This window comes from Spodoptera frugiperda, chromosome 1, assembly GCF_023101765.2.
Source record: "Spodoptera frugiperda isolate SF20-4 chromosome 1, AGI-APGP_CSIRO_Sfru_2.0, whole genome shotgun sequence".
Lineage (NCBI taxonomy): Eukaryota > Metazoa > Arthropoda > Insecta > Lepidoptera > Noctuidae > Spodoptera > Spodoptera frugiperda.
In genome coordinates this window covers 11,430,466-11,445,759 of record NC_064212.1, presented here as the reverse complement: position 1 = coordinate 11,445,759, position 15,294 = coordinate 11,430,466, and the positions used below count along the sequence as shown (strand labels likewise).

Below are 15,294 nucleotides of genomic sequence, written 5' to 3'. Positions count from 1 at the left end.
AATTAAATGAGCTAAAACTCACACAAAACAGACATTTCTTTACATTTTTAGAAATAACCAAGGGAAACTAAAGTGATATAATATGAAACGACATTTAAATAAGACATTTGTTTATTACGAGTAATAATGTTACAATAATGTCAGACCTTATCTAGTTTGTGCGAGAGAGCGATCACTTCTCCTTCTTTTCAGAAGAGAGGGAGTTGTAAAGTTTGGTGATCTCGTTGACAACGAGGTTCTGGACGATGGTTCCGTTGGTATCAATGAAGTTGGCGAACGACTTGGTGATGGATGCTTCACGAGACTTGCCTGAGGAGTCGCGCATTACCAGGACCAGGTTGTACTTATCATCGTGCCTGTTGACAAGGATAATTTTACTAATATTATAAAGGGTGTTATATTATCGTGTTGTGATTGCGTAAGGGTTGGCAGATACGCAATTAAAATGTGGCATAAAAGCCTTACATAATTACGTAGCCTTTCGAAATTACCCTAGAGTTTCCAAAAATATACAAGATTATATAAAAGGTTACCAAGAATATAATAATGTTGTACAACCAACACAGTTCTACTGTTCAACTACAGTTGGACAAATTGACATTATTTATTTCTTTATTTGTTGACATTTCGAAAGTACCTATTTATGGTTTAATTGGAATAAATGCTTTGACTTTGACAATTGTTCATTGAACAATCTAATAAATCCTAGGATTTTCATGCCAATTCCCAGTGTGTAAAAATTGATTTACCAGTACAAAAAACTTGTTTTATTACATGTTTACCAACTTACTTCTTAACATAAGAGCTGGCTTCCCAGACCCTGTTGATGTTGCCAGATTTTTCCTTGGCCACTACAAAGACTCCCTTCTCCTTGAATGTTGTGTAGAGTGTGAGAATGCCCATCAAGATGAAGTATGAAGACACACAGATTATGAGAACCAGTCTGTAATAAAATAATTAAGAATATAATAAATAAATGTTAAAATGATTTAATACTACATTTATATACCACACATATTTTGACAACTTTTATTACCATACCGAAATAATTTTTTTAAGTTTATGGGTCGATGTTTGGCCTCCATCTCGCCTCTAATTTTCGATTATTGTACATCCATAAAAATGTATAACTTTTTAGATATAAAGGACTTCCAGCTTACAAAACAGACAAAAATGTATAAGGTAAAATACAACTAGAAAGTTATTTCAAATAAGAATATATATAATAAATAATCATACTGGCCAAACTAGTCTAAACTGACTTCATTTTGCCTGATACTATTTCTAATTTCATCCTCATATTTTCCCTGTTCTTTGTTATTGTAGCTATTCATAGTATACAGTTGTTATTGTAATGTATTTTAGTTAATTTTGTTTTCATTGTAAATGTTGTAAAGGTAGGCAATAAAAATATTACTGCATTAAATTTTTTTACAGTTAAATTACCAAGTTGTTATTTTAGTTACTAAAAAAGGTATCCTATGTATTTGTCTTCAATATATATTTTTTTCTTTATTGTATTAATGCTTATAATTTTTTTAACATTAAACTTTACTGATTAAAAACCACCCTATTCCCACTCCTGTTTTTCCAGCGGGAACTCCGGTAATCCGGGAGGGTACTTATAATAAAACCAAAATCAATCTGAGTCCAAAATCATACACACCTTGACTGTGGGAATGGGTACAGATAATCCCAGAGCAATGCATATAGAGCCACACCAACAGCTAATGCACAGAGGAATAGCCGTCCATCAATGAGAGCGAAGCTTTCTTTACATTTCAGATCTCCTGTCAGGACCTGCAAGTGAAGGAAGTTATAAATACCTACACAGTGCAATTTTATCAAGACCTTGCTAAACAATGATAATTTAATAAAATGGTCTCTTTTCCAGTTTCTTAATTGATTTTTTATTAAATTTAACGAGATTCAAATGAGACCACATTTAGCACTCTGATTAGTTCAGAGAGCCACATACATTCTTGTGTTGATAAAATAATGAAAAGCAAACTTTTTCTAAGCCCTTAGCGTGTTTCTTATTAGAGGTAAAATTATAAAAAATATTAAATCTACCTACATAGTGCCTGGCACACCCTTTGCAACACTCTGACCCAGTACATTCTTATTCTTATTGTATGATCTAACTAACTTTCATCGATCTAATAATCCAACTACATTTAATAATGATCCAAAAACATTTTATTATGCAAAAGATTGGGTCAGTGGGTAACTACCTACTTACATGAGTAGGTACAAATATGTCGCCGGATCTTAAGGACCGATAGAATAATAATTAAGATATTTACCTCTCTGATAGCATCATCAATAGCATTCTTAGCGGCAGCTCCATCCCACTTATTGATTTTCACGGTCTGGAATGAACATTAAAAGCTGTTGTTACCACAAAAATGAATAGAAATATATTATCTGCATCTACTCTTACATAAATGGAAAAATAGTCTTATTCGAGCACTGAATTACAGAAATATTGAAATACCGCCTGAAACTAAACATTTCAAAAACATATAAACGTGACGTGTCTTTTCGTATGTTACCATACGAGGAAATATGAATGAAGGGAAACTTAAACCCACCTCTGGAGTTTCAGTCATTTTCCAATTTTATTAACTGGAATATAATTATAATCTTAAAAGTAAGTTTTTATTAAATTAACACTTTTCCTAAGCTTTTCCTTTCGGCCCTTTTGGTTATTTTCTTGACGCTTACAGTTTGACGTGTATGACATAAGATATCGAAACGTCACTACGTCATCTCGTCGCGTTCGTAATTCGCAAAAAAAAAACTTAACGGTACAATATTCATAAATAAATGTTTTTTTTTTTAAGAGGGATATCACCCAATATAACTTCTTTCACCTTGGGCAAGACGAAAGTGCTGGACCCTTGCTGACAAAAAACCACCCTGTTCCTACTCCTGTTTTTTGAGAGCCCAGACTGTTCACAGCTTAAATTCATGCATGATCCTTCGACTTGTCTTCTGTAATTTAGTGAGTTGTACTTGATTTAACACATACTATTTAATAAATATGTTGTTAATAAATATGTACCTTAAAATTACAATACCTACTTACCTTAGTTCAGCTTGAAATATGATTTTTGTACTTCTGTTAATTTTATTTCTGGATCTTCGTCCCATCCACTGCCCTGGTTTGATTCTTCTAAATTCTTTTCATATTGTTAGGATAATATTTTACTAGTTTTTCACTTAACTTACTCTCACAAATCTCACAATTAGTTACATTTTCATACTAATTTATTTTCCTTTAAATCCAAAAAAACCATAGGTAATATTTTTTACCTTTATTTTGTCCTTGGTCATTTTGAGTTGCTTTAGCTTGTCTATGGCAGTACTCAACAAAAAAAAAGCAATGAACTAAAATGAGAAAAATGAAATTTGCTTGTTACTAATGTTTCATTTAATTTGTGAGAGAGTCCAGTAGTTTTGTACGTTTAATAGTATTTCAATAAATACAAGAAATACAATTAGATCCAAAAAGTAATGGTATGTAGTCAATTTGTATCTTGAAATGTTGTTGCTATACCATCAATACCAACCGGTGGCTTCCTTGCATGAAATCACAAGAGTTTCAAAACAGAGCACCTAGCATGTTAAAATAATAGTGCACATTGTTTACTGGATTCATAACTGGAAATCAAATCTTTTAATTTTTATTATAACCATGTGGCATTGACAGTAATGAGAAACAACAACGAATGAAAGAGGTCATTATGCACGACTGTATTCTATCTGTGATCTAAAACAATTACATTTTTAGGTTGTATGTTGCTGCGTTAAAACAGTACAATGGCGAAACGAAAGAAGGCAGCAGCAAAAACTGTGGCGACGCGTCGTACAACCCGAAGCGCCAAGCAGCAGGCCGAAGCAGCGTCGGCCGCTGACGGTGAGGCTTCTGGCTCAGTCGAGGCGACCACCTCTGAAACCAGCCAGGCAACAGAGCCAGCACCTACCGATGCAACTACTGCTCCCGAGTCACAGGCTCCAGAGGCACCAGAAACGTCAGAATCATCAGGCCATGCCATTACTAAACCTTGTCAAGTACCAATCGTAGCGTTGCATAAGAAATTCGGTAAATATCGATGTTTATTCAACAATGATGAGACATTTACTAGAAAATATGATATTGGTAGTGACAGTGAAACAAATAGTAGTGTAGAAATAAGAGTTGTTGATCCTTGTGCGAGCTCCGAGTCAGATTCCAATGCTGCTTTAGACACACAGTCTGATACTAATAGTGGGGCTAATTTGAGTCCATTGAACAGTACAACAATAACACAGAGCAATTCTAGAGACATATCACCTGTACCTGCACTGACTGAATTATCATCAAATTGTGAAACACCACTATTGAACAAAGATGAAGGAAATGATAAGTGTATGGAGTTAAATACTATTGATTTGATTGAAACTGACTCCACTCCTAGTATTAATGACAGTCATCAAGTTGTAGATGATCCCTACAAGGAATCAAAGATAGAAGAAATACAGGTTGAAGACATTCCATTGGAAGAAGAACAAATAGAATTTACAGGGGATGATGATGAAGTCATTACAATTGTTCAGATAGTAGAAGATGACCACCCAGAGCTTTATTACAACATTAAGATTGATAGTCCACAAGAGCATATAACTGAACATATTGATCATGAAGAGAGTAAGGATAATTCACAAAACACTGATTTCCAAGAACATTTTGAAAAGTTAAATATTGCAACATCAGATTCAAACATTCCTATGGAATGTTCAGAAGTGATTGAGATTGCATCCTCACCATGTCTAACTCCTGACATTCAATATAAAGAAAGTTTAAATGAAGTTCTAATGAGACCTGACCCAAGCCTCACACCAAGTTCTACACTATCAGATGATAGTAACTCATCCAGGGTGGCAGAACCAAACCAGAATAACTCAAATGATTCAGCTGAATCTTCTCCTACTGGTGTTAGGAGATCCAGCCGCATTAAGACAATAAGCAATTTGAAACAGAAAACAAAAGGCTATGGGTTAGTGAAAACACCATTGAAGAAGGCTTTGATAACACAGACAAAGCTGAAACTTGAAGAAATTGGATCTGACAGTCAGGACAAATCTTGTGAATCTTTGCCAGGTACTACGCCTAATTCACCTTCATTTCCTGTGCCTTCTGAGATGCCTGTGAAGGTGAAGTCTCGGTGGCGTAGGTCTAGTGAGTTAGAGATGGGTGCTGTCTCCCCTGCTAACTCACCCTTGGCAAGCCCCAGTCTGCCTCAGCGGTTACCCCCAGTTGCTGAAAGTCCCAGCTTACCAGAAGAAGAACAACATGCACCTCCTTTAACAAAAGAAGATTATGACAGAATAATTGAGGAAAGGATGAACCAGTACCAACATTTGGACGAAAATGAGTATTTATGTGAGAGAATGATTAGTAAGGAGACAAAGAAAATGACTTGTGACTGTTTTATGACCAAAGAAGAATTAGAGAGAGGAGAACTGGCTTGTGGAGAGGACTGCCTCAATAGACTGCTTATGATTGAATGGTAATTAATGTGTTAAATTATTAACTTTGTGTGTCAGGTGTTTAATTCAAAGTTTTTATTTAAATGTCTTATGTTTTTAATTTCCAGTAATTCCCGATGTCCAGTAGGTGATAGGTGTACCAACCGAAGGTTCCAGTCTAAGGAAAATGCACCTCTTAAGGTTTTCTATGCAGACAAGAAGGGGTGTGGTGTGGAGGCTAGTGTTGATATACCAGCGTAAGTAACTAACGCATTGCGAAAATTCTTAAGTAATAAGACACTAGTAGTCTTCATAGTAACAGAGTAGCTAATTAAATTATAATTAAACACAATGCCTTGCGAATTTGGATTCATATTTGAGCATGTTGATTGTTTATAAAGATTAATATTACATTCCCAATATTCCATAGATTACATTTCTACTATGTAGTTATTCATTTTGTTGCTAATCACAATAGTGCAAGGTTATCTTAATACAATGAAACATGATGATTTTGTATAATAGAAATATCGACATTTGCACACTCATTGGTTTACTATTACAAACAGTGATATTAATTGAATAACTAATCTTCTAGGGGTGAATTCCTTCTCGAATATGTGGGCGAAGTGCTTGATTACGAGCAGTTCTACAAGCGGGCTCAGGCATATTCGGCTGAGAACAACCTGCATCACTATTTTATGTCGCTGAAGGGCGACACGGTCATTGACGCGACACTCAAAGGCAACATATCACGTTTCATCAACCACTCGTGTGATCCCAATGCTGAGACACAGAAGTGGACTGTCAATGGAGAGCTCCGGATTGGATTCTTCAGCAAGAGGGACATTGTTGCAGGAGAGGAACTCACATTTGATTATCAATTCCAGAGGTTTGGGTAAGTAGTTCTTTTCTATTTAACTTTTATGCTTATGTTAATATCTCATTTAAAATATTATCAAGGTCAATATGAGGATACATCATGTATTATGTGTTTTACTCATGTAACTCATGTTATGGTAAATAAGCCTTGGTATTTAGGCTGTAAGTTGATATTGACATGTACTTACCTAATAAAAACCGTCCAATGGATATGCCGTAAATACAGAATTTTATTCACTTAATTCAACATGAAGTGTGTTATGCCACACAGATATATGTAGCAACCTTGGAATTTATTTAAAGTATAAATAAAACATAAAAATTATGTTAATAGTAACTCATGTGAACAGGACTGTGAATAGTGTTTGTATTATTTATCACACTATTATTATAAAAAATGATCCATAAAATCCATTGACTATTTTATGTTCTTTTTAAAGGTTGTAATACTAGTACTATAGTTCTTATATACGTCGTGTAAACTAAATATTATAATCTATGTGTAGTACAATGTAACATAACTTCCTAAAAATGTAAAAAAAACATATTGTTCATATCTGACAAAACGGATTATCGGTTCCAGCGCGTGTATTGGTGATTGGTGGGTAACAGAGATGTGTTATTTACGTGCAGAAAGGTGGCGCAGCGCTGTTACTGCGGCGCCGACAACTGCCGCGGCTGGATCGGGGGCGAGCCTGACTCCGACGATGAAGATGACGAGGTACGACGAATAACGGTATATAAGAACATTTTATTTACTACGCATGCAGACAAGTGTGTGACTAATCCTTGCTGTTTCAACGGTATGCAACCCATTTTGTGTATCTAGAAACATGGGAACGTGAAGATGATTACTATTTCAAGAGAAAAAGGAAATGGTTTTGATTACTATTGTTCATTCTGTTTTCCTCAGTCTCTATGTTCTTTCATTCATCAGTCGATCTTCTTTTATATTGAAACATACAATTAACTGAATTTTTAATGCATGATGACAATGAAAATGAGAAATAAAGCAACAAAGTTATCAAATCAGAAAAGTGCATGTATCATAAAGTTTTATGTTTTCTGTTCCAAAGAAATCATGCTTGTATTTGTTTATGATAAATAATTAAAGAAAATAATTGAATAGTTACTAATTAATGCTAAGAACACATGCTAAATTTCACAATAATCTCAGGAGGAGGAAGATGTGTCTACCTCAAAATCTGGTACAACAGAGTCCTCAGAGGAGTCCCATGCTACACCGACAGAGCAGCCGCGACCGAAAGTTCGCCGACCCAGGAAGGACCGCACCTACAAACCCAAAGCTCCTGACTTGGTGCAGGATGCTGACGTAAGATTTCATACTTATTTATTTGTCAATCCCTCTCTGTTTAAAATTACATTTCAGTCACAGAATCGATTAATAATCGGTTTTTATAAAGCCGTAAATTAAAACATGAACGCGTCAATGAAAAGTTCCAGTTATTTTATTAAATAAAAATATCATTTCAAATTCTATCTATAACAACATTACATACTTATCATACATCGAAGAAATGTTCATTGCTTAACTCTTGAACTTTATTAATTTAGATTGAAGAAGACCTGGAAGCCTTGGGCCGCACCGGCGTAAAGAACCAGAGTCATACACTCCGGCTGTCCCGTACCGTGGTCCGAGCCAAGACACGGCGAGCACAGACTGCCTTACTGCGGCTACTGCGGGACGCTGACCTTCCTTGTAGAAGACTGTTCCTTGACTACAGGGGTCTTAGATTACTGGCGCCTTGGTGCAGTGATGCTCCACTAGATTTCAAGTAAGTAGTAGCATATTATAAGGCATGAGACTTACATTGTTATTGTCAACTCAATTATAGCTTAATTTTGACTCAATATTCCATTTGATTGGCGTAAGAGTTTCTAGAAATGATATCCTAGTGGAATAAGTGATGCTTTATGTAGACATTCACTTTGTCAAGTATATTAAATATTAACTACTCGACCGCTCCGGGTTATGCCGACATGCGATACCGTCGATATGTGTGCACCCGACCGTGGCGGTTAATAGGGCATTTCAAAGACAACAAGCTAAAGTATTTAACGATAGACATTGATACGAATACAAATGTAGAAATAAGCTAAAACTTTAATTATATTTCTCTAGGCTAGAGATGCTGCAAACAGTGGACCGACTGCCGATCCCCAACAAGACGATGGTGCAAGAGAGCCGTTTCTTCACCATCGTGGAGCGATGGCTGAGCGCCGCCGACGTGCCGCAGCCTCCGCCTGACAACGTCTTCATTGATGAGGCTACTGGTAATGATCATACACATATTTACCTACCTTTTTCAACTGTGAAATCTGGTATTTCTGATTTGTGTCTGAAAATTGAGAGACTGTGAGATACTTTATAATGAAAAGAAATGTCTTTTGTATTAAATCATGGTCAAATTATGTTTTTTTTTTTAACATTGTTCTATTATTTTTGTAGGTTTACCTATAGAACTACCAAACAGAAATAGTCAAGAGAATCTCTCGAGTCCAGAAAAGGCTAAAGACAATGCAGCTATACTGGAGAAGATTAAGGATCTGTCAAGTCAACTGTTGGAAAGATGGTCTAGTTTGAAGGTATGTTTGTATATTCTTCAACATAATATGTGTGTGTTTCATAGTTAACAGATATGCTAATTCAAATGTTTTTCTATATTTGTAGGAAGTGTTCAAAATACCGAAAAAGGAACGGATACAGCAAATGAAAGAGCACGAAAGACAAGCCAATGTTGAGAGGCGAGCGGCTGACTCGAGCGGGTCGCGGGATCGGGACAGAGACCGCAGGGACGACCGCGACAGAGACCGCAGGGAGGAGAGGGAACGTGATAGGGAGAAAGAAAGGGACAGAGATAGGGAGCGAGACAGGGACCGGGAGAGAAGTGACCGCGAACGTGGTGAGAGGGACCGCGGGGAAAGAGACCGTGATAGGTACAGAGATCGCGACAGAGACCGCGACAGGGATAGAGATAGAGATGACAGAGACAGGAGGAAACGAAGGAGCAGTCCGGAGGGTAGGAGGAGTATCAGGTTAGACTTTGTTTTTATTATTACTTTGTGAACATATTGTGCCTATAGTTGGGCCATTATAAACGTGCGAACTGTCACGTCAAAGGAATGTGACAATGTCGATCAACTAGCATAAATGTGAGCGAGGGATGTGATAAAAATTACTTTTGTCAGTTTGCATGTTTGTAATAGCTCAACCATAACAGTTTCTAAGCAATCTTAAGTTCCGTATGTCATCAACTTGATTTTACATCTTGTTCTAAGTAGCACATAAATGTTCCCAGGCTAAGCGACCGTGTACTGGCCGCAGTGCCACCGATGACGAAGGAGGAACGCCGTCGTGCCTTCGCGGAGGCGGCCGCGGCCGCGGACGAGTCGAGGAGACAACGAGAACGGATGCAACACGCTGGCTGGCCTGCTTACTGGCCGCAGGCTGACGCTTTCCAACAGGTAATTTATCTACTTCATTATCATCAGCCTGAAACTGTCCCACTACTGAGCAAAGGCCCCTTCTCACATGAAGAAGGGAATTAAAATTTATGAAACGAATTTTAATTCACTCTGGCCCAATTTGCACTATCAACAATAACCAAAAACATATTATTATGATAATTTTGTTGTCATTTGTAGCCGAACATATCATTACAATTATGCCATCTTAAGTTTACCATCCATCAAAAATAAACGTCTTGTTTGCAGCAAATGTTCCCTGGTGGTATGGTTCCCGGTGGCCCCAACATGATGAGTAACATGAACAATATGAACAACATGGGCAACATGGGTGGCATGGTATGCGGAGTGCCTGGCCTAGTACCTGACATGCCCGCGGACTGGATGTCTCACGAATTCCCTCCTGCGCCCTTCTGCCCGCCTTTCTGTATGCCACAAGCTAAGTGAGTATGCTCTTCAAATATTTTTTTTTGTAAGCTATGAAAAATAAACTGCAGTGAAATCCCAGCATTGGAACAACCAACTGGTCATTGCTTTTTCAAATTGCCACTAATTGTCACCAGAAGATTAGTCTGATATTGAAATAATTACCTACCTAAATGTCATACTTAACAACATATTAGTAATGAAATGTAACTTAAAATAAATAATGTATTCCACAGTATGATGGGCATGCCCGGGTTCCCGATGGGTGGGTTTATGTTTGGGCAACAGGTTGGCCCGTCCGGACAACCTCCCTTCCCACAAGTACAACCGCAACCTGATCAACCACAACAACAACCTGTAAGTATTTTACTTGATTGTATCAACTAGCTCCTATCTATACCATTAATTTAATCCACATAAAAAACTTTTGTATATTATAATTTATTTATAGTATTATTATTTTGGTGCGAAACACATGGCAGGGCCAAGTTGTGTGCTTGTCTTTTTATCGTCTATGTGTGTTGATAGTATAGAATTACCTTTTACACATCGTTCGATCGTCGTGTTTTGCGCCTTATAAAAGTGTAACTGATTTTCATTCATAATTTTTTTTCCAACTAAAGGACATCAAAGTTGATTATGTCTTTCCAAATACTAGTCTACAGCAGCCGCAGCTCCGGCCGAAGACCTGAAAGACATAGTGCTGCCGTCCCTATGGCGCAGCGCCACGGACGCCCGCGGCCGCACCTACTACTACCACGTCAAGCTGCGGCAGCCGCAGTGGATCCCGCCGCCACTGCCCACCGAGCCGGGTATGTACGACATATTACAACATACGCGCGATAAACAATACCTTACTCACATTCATACTACATTTATTATAGTACTACATTTTATTGATAAAGCCTTCCATGCTTGTTGACTTCTCCACACTTCTATTTATTGGTCAACAAATTAGTTATCAATGTATTTCCTTTTCGTTATCTACTGTTTCCAACAATCAACTAGCTATGTACCTATATCTTCATTCAATTAATGGCGTATAATATGTAATTCTACAGAAGAGAGTTCGTCAGAGGAGGAGGATGAGCTCCCGTCTTCAGGCCTGGACAGTCCGCTAGTGCGACGGCAGACCAAAGGGAAGGTCGTGGAAGGAGTCAATGGCATTTACGAAGGTGGGGAGACCGACTGTATGTATTTATAAGTTTATTTATTTTCGCTCACAGACGGACACATCACACTATCATTTCATTGTCTTTGTTGGTTTTAATGTGCTTAAATGTCCACAGTTCTTGTTTTAATGCCTGAAGAAGATCTCAAAGAATAGTTCCAGCTCTGCTTCTCTCAAGAGTCATTTTACCATGCATTTTAATTATTTATTCATATTAGAATATTCCCATTTTGAATAACAATGTGTTATAGTTTATGTTTCTGTATGGTTCCAGTTATTAAAGAGGAGAGTCACAACGGCCTGATTCCTGACCACGCGCTAGTCAGCCTCAAACCAAGGAAACGAAGACCTGGACTTGTCTCCGAAAGACCTATTAGTGTAAGTAGATTCAATTAAAGCACCAAACTTACTCGAGTTGAAATTGTAATTATATACATACATATATTATAATTTATTATGTTTTTTTGTTGTCATTTTTCGTCGAATTTTATTATATCAACCCATGTTTTTCTCTTCTCTGTCTATAATTTTCTCTGTCATTCTTCAGCCTAGGACAGAAGAAGACAAACTCGCAGGAAGGCTTGAAGTGAAGCGGTATAAGCAGACTAAGGAGAAACTACGCAGGCGCCGAGAGAAGATACTACAGAAAGTGCGACTTCTCGCCGCCAACAAATCGCAGCGGAGATTCAAAGGCAGCGTGATGGACTTGAAAGTAAGTCTAGAATATTCCATGAAGGTTTTACGTGCGTTTTACTAACCATTTGTGTGATATTTTGTAATTTATTGTATGTTTTATGAACATGTGTTGACAATGCGCTAGGATTAATCTCATAGTGTAAACTTCCTAATGCTCTTGCTTGATTCATCCTTCACATTTTACTTTTAATGCTAACCAAAAAGGATAAAGAGAAGGACAGAGATATGGGAAAAGACTTAGAGACTGAAAAAGAGAGAGTTGTTGAGAAAGAAATAACGAAGAGAATGGAGATTGAGACCATAGACATTGAGAAGAAGGAACATGTGAAGAAACATGAGCCTGAAATAAAGGTATCGATCAATGGACTTCTCAATGCGAAGGGACCCTTACAATGTAGCATTATAGGTCATAGTATACGATTTGAACATGCCTCATTCACCTCATGCCGTCGATCGTCATCATTAATTCGCCTATAGGCCGGATTTCAAATTCTCTCATTCATTAGCGTAATAATTTACATATGTAATTGCCTTCTCACATTTTAAATCAGTTCATTTATTATATTGTATCACTACATTTATATAATTTAGAAATGCAGTTCAACAAAACTCATTACAAATTCATCACGTTTTTCGTAACACTAGCTATATCGTCTTCCATTCTCATAATAAGCACCTAATGGCAAAATATTAAAACACTTTATTTTGTTCAAACAGCAAATGGTGGAATTAGTGGACTCAGATACTGATTCTGAAGACTCGTCGACTGAAGAATCGACTCCGGCGACGGTACAAGAAAACCCGATTGAGAAGCCAGCCATGTTGGAGGCGTCCCCGTCTCCAGTAGCGGCGGCGCCACAATCCCCGCCAGCCTCGGAGGGCGCGACCTCCATGAGCACTGAAGAGACAGCTCGCAAGATCAAGGAGCAGTTCCGCTGCAGCATGGCGCGGGTCATGGTGCAGCACCTCAACCCGTACAGACATCCTGACGCGCCCGCCGCGCGGATCACCTGCACGGCCGACTTCAAACATTTAGCTAGAAAGGTGAGTGCTATTGATTTAAATGTTTCTATTTACCCCATGAAGTCGAGTAAATATATTGTAAAAATGTAGATAAATAAAGTGTATATTTCCATTCGTATGCACCGTTGCGTCGTTGTAATTAGTTTCATTACTTTAATGATTTTTATTTTTTGCAGCTTACACACTTCGTAATGCTTAAAGAGCTGAAGCATTGTCGATCAGTCGATGAACTAGTAGTGACTGACTCAGTGCGCTCTAAAGCGAAGATGTTCGTCAGAAAGTATATGGCCAAGTTTGGACCTGTCTATAATCGGCCTCCGGAGGAGATCGATTAGCACAGGAAGGCCGCGAACCGGCCGGACACCTAGCGTTTGGGACGCCTCGAACATGAACATACACTATAAAATGTTACACCTGCATGGACTTGTTCAACAAATAGTGACAAACAGTGCTAGCTCTAGTTTTAAGTGACTTTACCAGCGTTAAACTGATCACTTCATTGATTGATCAGTCCATTCACTGATGTACACCAGATTTATATTTTAAACTCACTAATAAAGACAGTGATTTTATAGATTCTCACCTCACGGACTGATATGCAATAGTGAATGTAAACACTATTTAATTTATTTACACCATTTTTTTTAATTAATGACAATTGCATGTGATTGCTGTCCTCGGTGATTGTAAATGATTTTGTGGGACAAAGGAATTAAGAGATGTCGAGAATGATAGTATGTGAAACATGTACTGCATAGAAAATAGAAACTGAACTATACTGTAAATATAGTGTAAGTCCATATAGTTAATATTTTTGTTTTAAGAAACACCTCTTTAGCATATACTGTATTGTAAATTACGTGATTCTGTTCTTAGACATGATTTTTATAAATGTTCACGGGACAAATGCAAGAGAAAGTATTTATGTTTATACTATGATCTCTGGAGTTTTGCTGGACAATACGCGAACGCAACTCGAATAATGAACTGCAACGGTTTAAGTACACAGTATTATAAAAATAGATTTTATTATTATGAACAGGTGTTTGCTGGTGTGTTTGGTCGATGAGATCACACTAATAATGTCTAGTTAGTTCAATTTGTCGATTTCAAATATCGAGACGTTCTCCTCACTATCATGAAATTTGTAAGCTTTGCTTAATTTGTAGACTGACTTCTACCAATCATAATAAAATATTACACCTTTTCATTGTTTCAAATTTCTTTTTCATTATATACTTCTTTTATCAAAGTAGCTGATTAATTAAGGTACTTCTTCTTGTACCAATAAAATATTTCAAAGTAGTTTTTTAATAATATCGAGTAAGTTACTTCAAGTGTTCAAGGGCTACTCCCTTTTAGATTTCAGTCTGAGAAATTAGCTAGCTTTCTCACACAATAATTATAATATTTTATTACCTAATTATGATATAGATTGGTGATTAAATAAGATTTATTAGCCAATGTCTGAATGACACGATACATTGATTCTTGTGAAGGAGACAATGAGATTCCTATGTAATACCAATTGAATTTTTCACGATTTATTGTAGTAAGAAATCTTGCTTTCGCTTCCTGTATGTGCTTTTGCAGTGCAGATATATGTTTTTGAGAATACTGACTATTAGGTTAAGCAAGCCGTAGCGATAGTTGAACGCAGCCTCGGTTGCGGAACAAAACCAAACATGAGTTTGTCGTCAAACTAAATGATAAGTTGATATGAAATTATGTTACATTAAATTGTATAAATCTCTGGTTTTGAGATAGTCTTTATGTGATTCATAATGTTGTGTGTAAATAGATGTAAATATGAGTGACATAGAATTATTGTCTGTTTCGGATTATAGAGTGAGCGATTTTATTTTTATGATGAAGTGTGTGGGCGCCTTGTCGCTTCTCGTGGTGACGAACGATTTCATACTTTGGAGTTTGGCGATCAGATCGAAGCCGTCGGAACAAAATAAATGTTATTTCTTTTAATATGCCTTTGTTTCATTTATAACAAACAAACTAGCTGTATTATTTATTTATTTATAAGGTACATCCACAATATACATAAAATACATTTAAAAAATTTATGACTGAGACAATTATTA

General features: G+C 37.0%; 2 protein-coding genes across 8 annotated transcripts; one reads left to right on the top strand and one right to left on the bottom strand.

Annotated features, from left to right (window-relative positions):
• Positions 1-93: 93 nt before the first annotated feature.
• LOC118273204 (signal peptidase complex subunit 2) lies at positions 94-2,763 on the bottom strand. Its single transcript, XM_050697231.1, has 5 exons — positions 2,595-2,763; positions 2,307-2,372; positions 1,667-1,800; positions 791-943; positions 94-356 (listed from the first exon to the last, which is right to left on the bottom strand). Exons 1-5 carry the CDS (start codon positions 2,610-2,612, stop codon positions 173-175), a joined length of 555 nt encoding a protein of 184 aa, XP_050553188.1. The 5' UTR covers positions 2,613-2,763; the 3' UTR covers positions 94-172.
• A 583-nt stretch (positions 2,764-3,346) lies between these two features.
• Positions 3,347-15,178, top strand: LOC118273203 (histone-lysine N-methyltransferase SETD2). Of its 7 annotated transcripts, none has more exons than XM_035590044.2 (20): positions 3,347-3,522; positions 3,797-5,555; positions 5,643-5,771; positions 6,113-6,412; positions 7,030-7,117; positions 7,574-7,729; positions 7,972-8,192; positions 8,540-8,691; positions 8,867-9,003; positions 9,089-9,453; positions 9,717-9,882; positions 10,132-10,325; positions 10,545-10,665; positions 10,967-11,120; positions 11,370-11,483; positions 11,754-11,857; positions 12,027-12,191; positions 12,380-12,526; positions 12,893-13,219; positions 13,375-15,178. In XM_035590044.2, the coding sequence occupies exons 2-20, from the start codon at positions 3,826-3,828 to the stop codon at positions 13,531-13,533; spliced, it is 4,929 nt and encodes a 1,642-aa protein (XP_035445937.2). In that variant the 5' UTR covers positions 3,347-3,522; positions 3,797-3,825; the 3' UTR covers positions 13,534-15,178. The 7 variants fall into 7 exon arrangements, with proteins under 7 accessions (XP_035445937.2, XP_035445935.2, XP_035445934.2 ...); XM_035590042.2 differs by having other exon boundaries at positions 11,370-11,498; XM_035590041.2 differs by having other exon boundaries at positions 7,030-7,132.
• Positions 15,179-15,294: the final 116 nt, after the last annotated feature.

Coding starts and splice junctions, on each gene's coding strand:
- LOC118273204 (XM_050697231.1), bottom strand. Junction 1,801..2,306: donor TTGATGATGCTATCAGAGAG/GTAAATATCTTA, acceptor CTTCACTTGCAG/GTCCTGACAGGAGATCTGAA. Junction 357..790: donor GCCAGCTCTTATGTTAAGAA/GTAAGTTGGTAA, acceptor CCTTGTCAACAG/GCACGATGATAAGTACAACC.
- LOC118273203 (XM_035590040.2), top strand. CDS start 3,826: ATGGCGAAACGAAAGAAGGCAGCAGCAAAAACTGTGGCGACGCGTCGT. Junction 6,413..7,029: donor TATCAATTCCAGAGGTTTGG/GTAAGTAGTTCT, acceptor ATTTACGTGCAG/AAAGGTGGCGCAGCGCTGTT. Junction 9,004..9,088: donor AAAGATGGTCTAGTTTGAAG/GTATGTTTGTAT, acceptor CTATATTTGTAG/GAAGTGTTCAAAATACCGAA.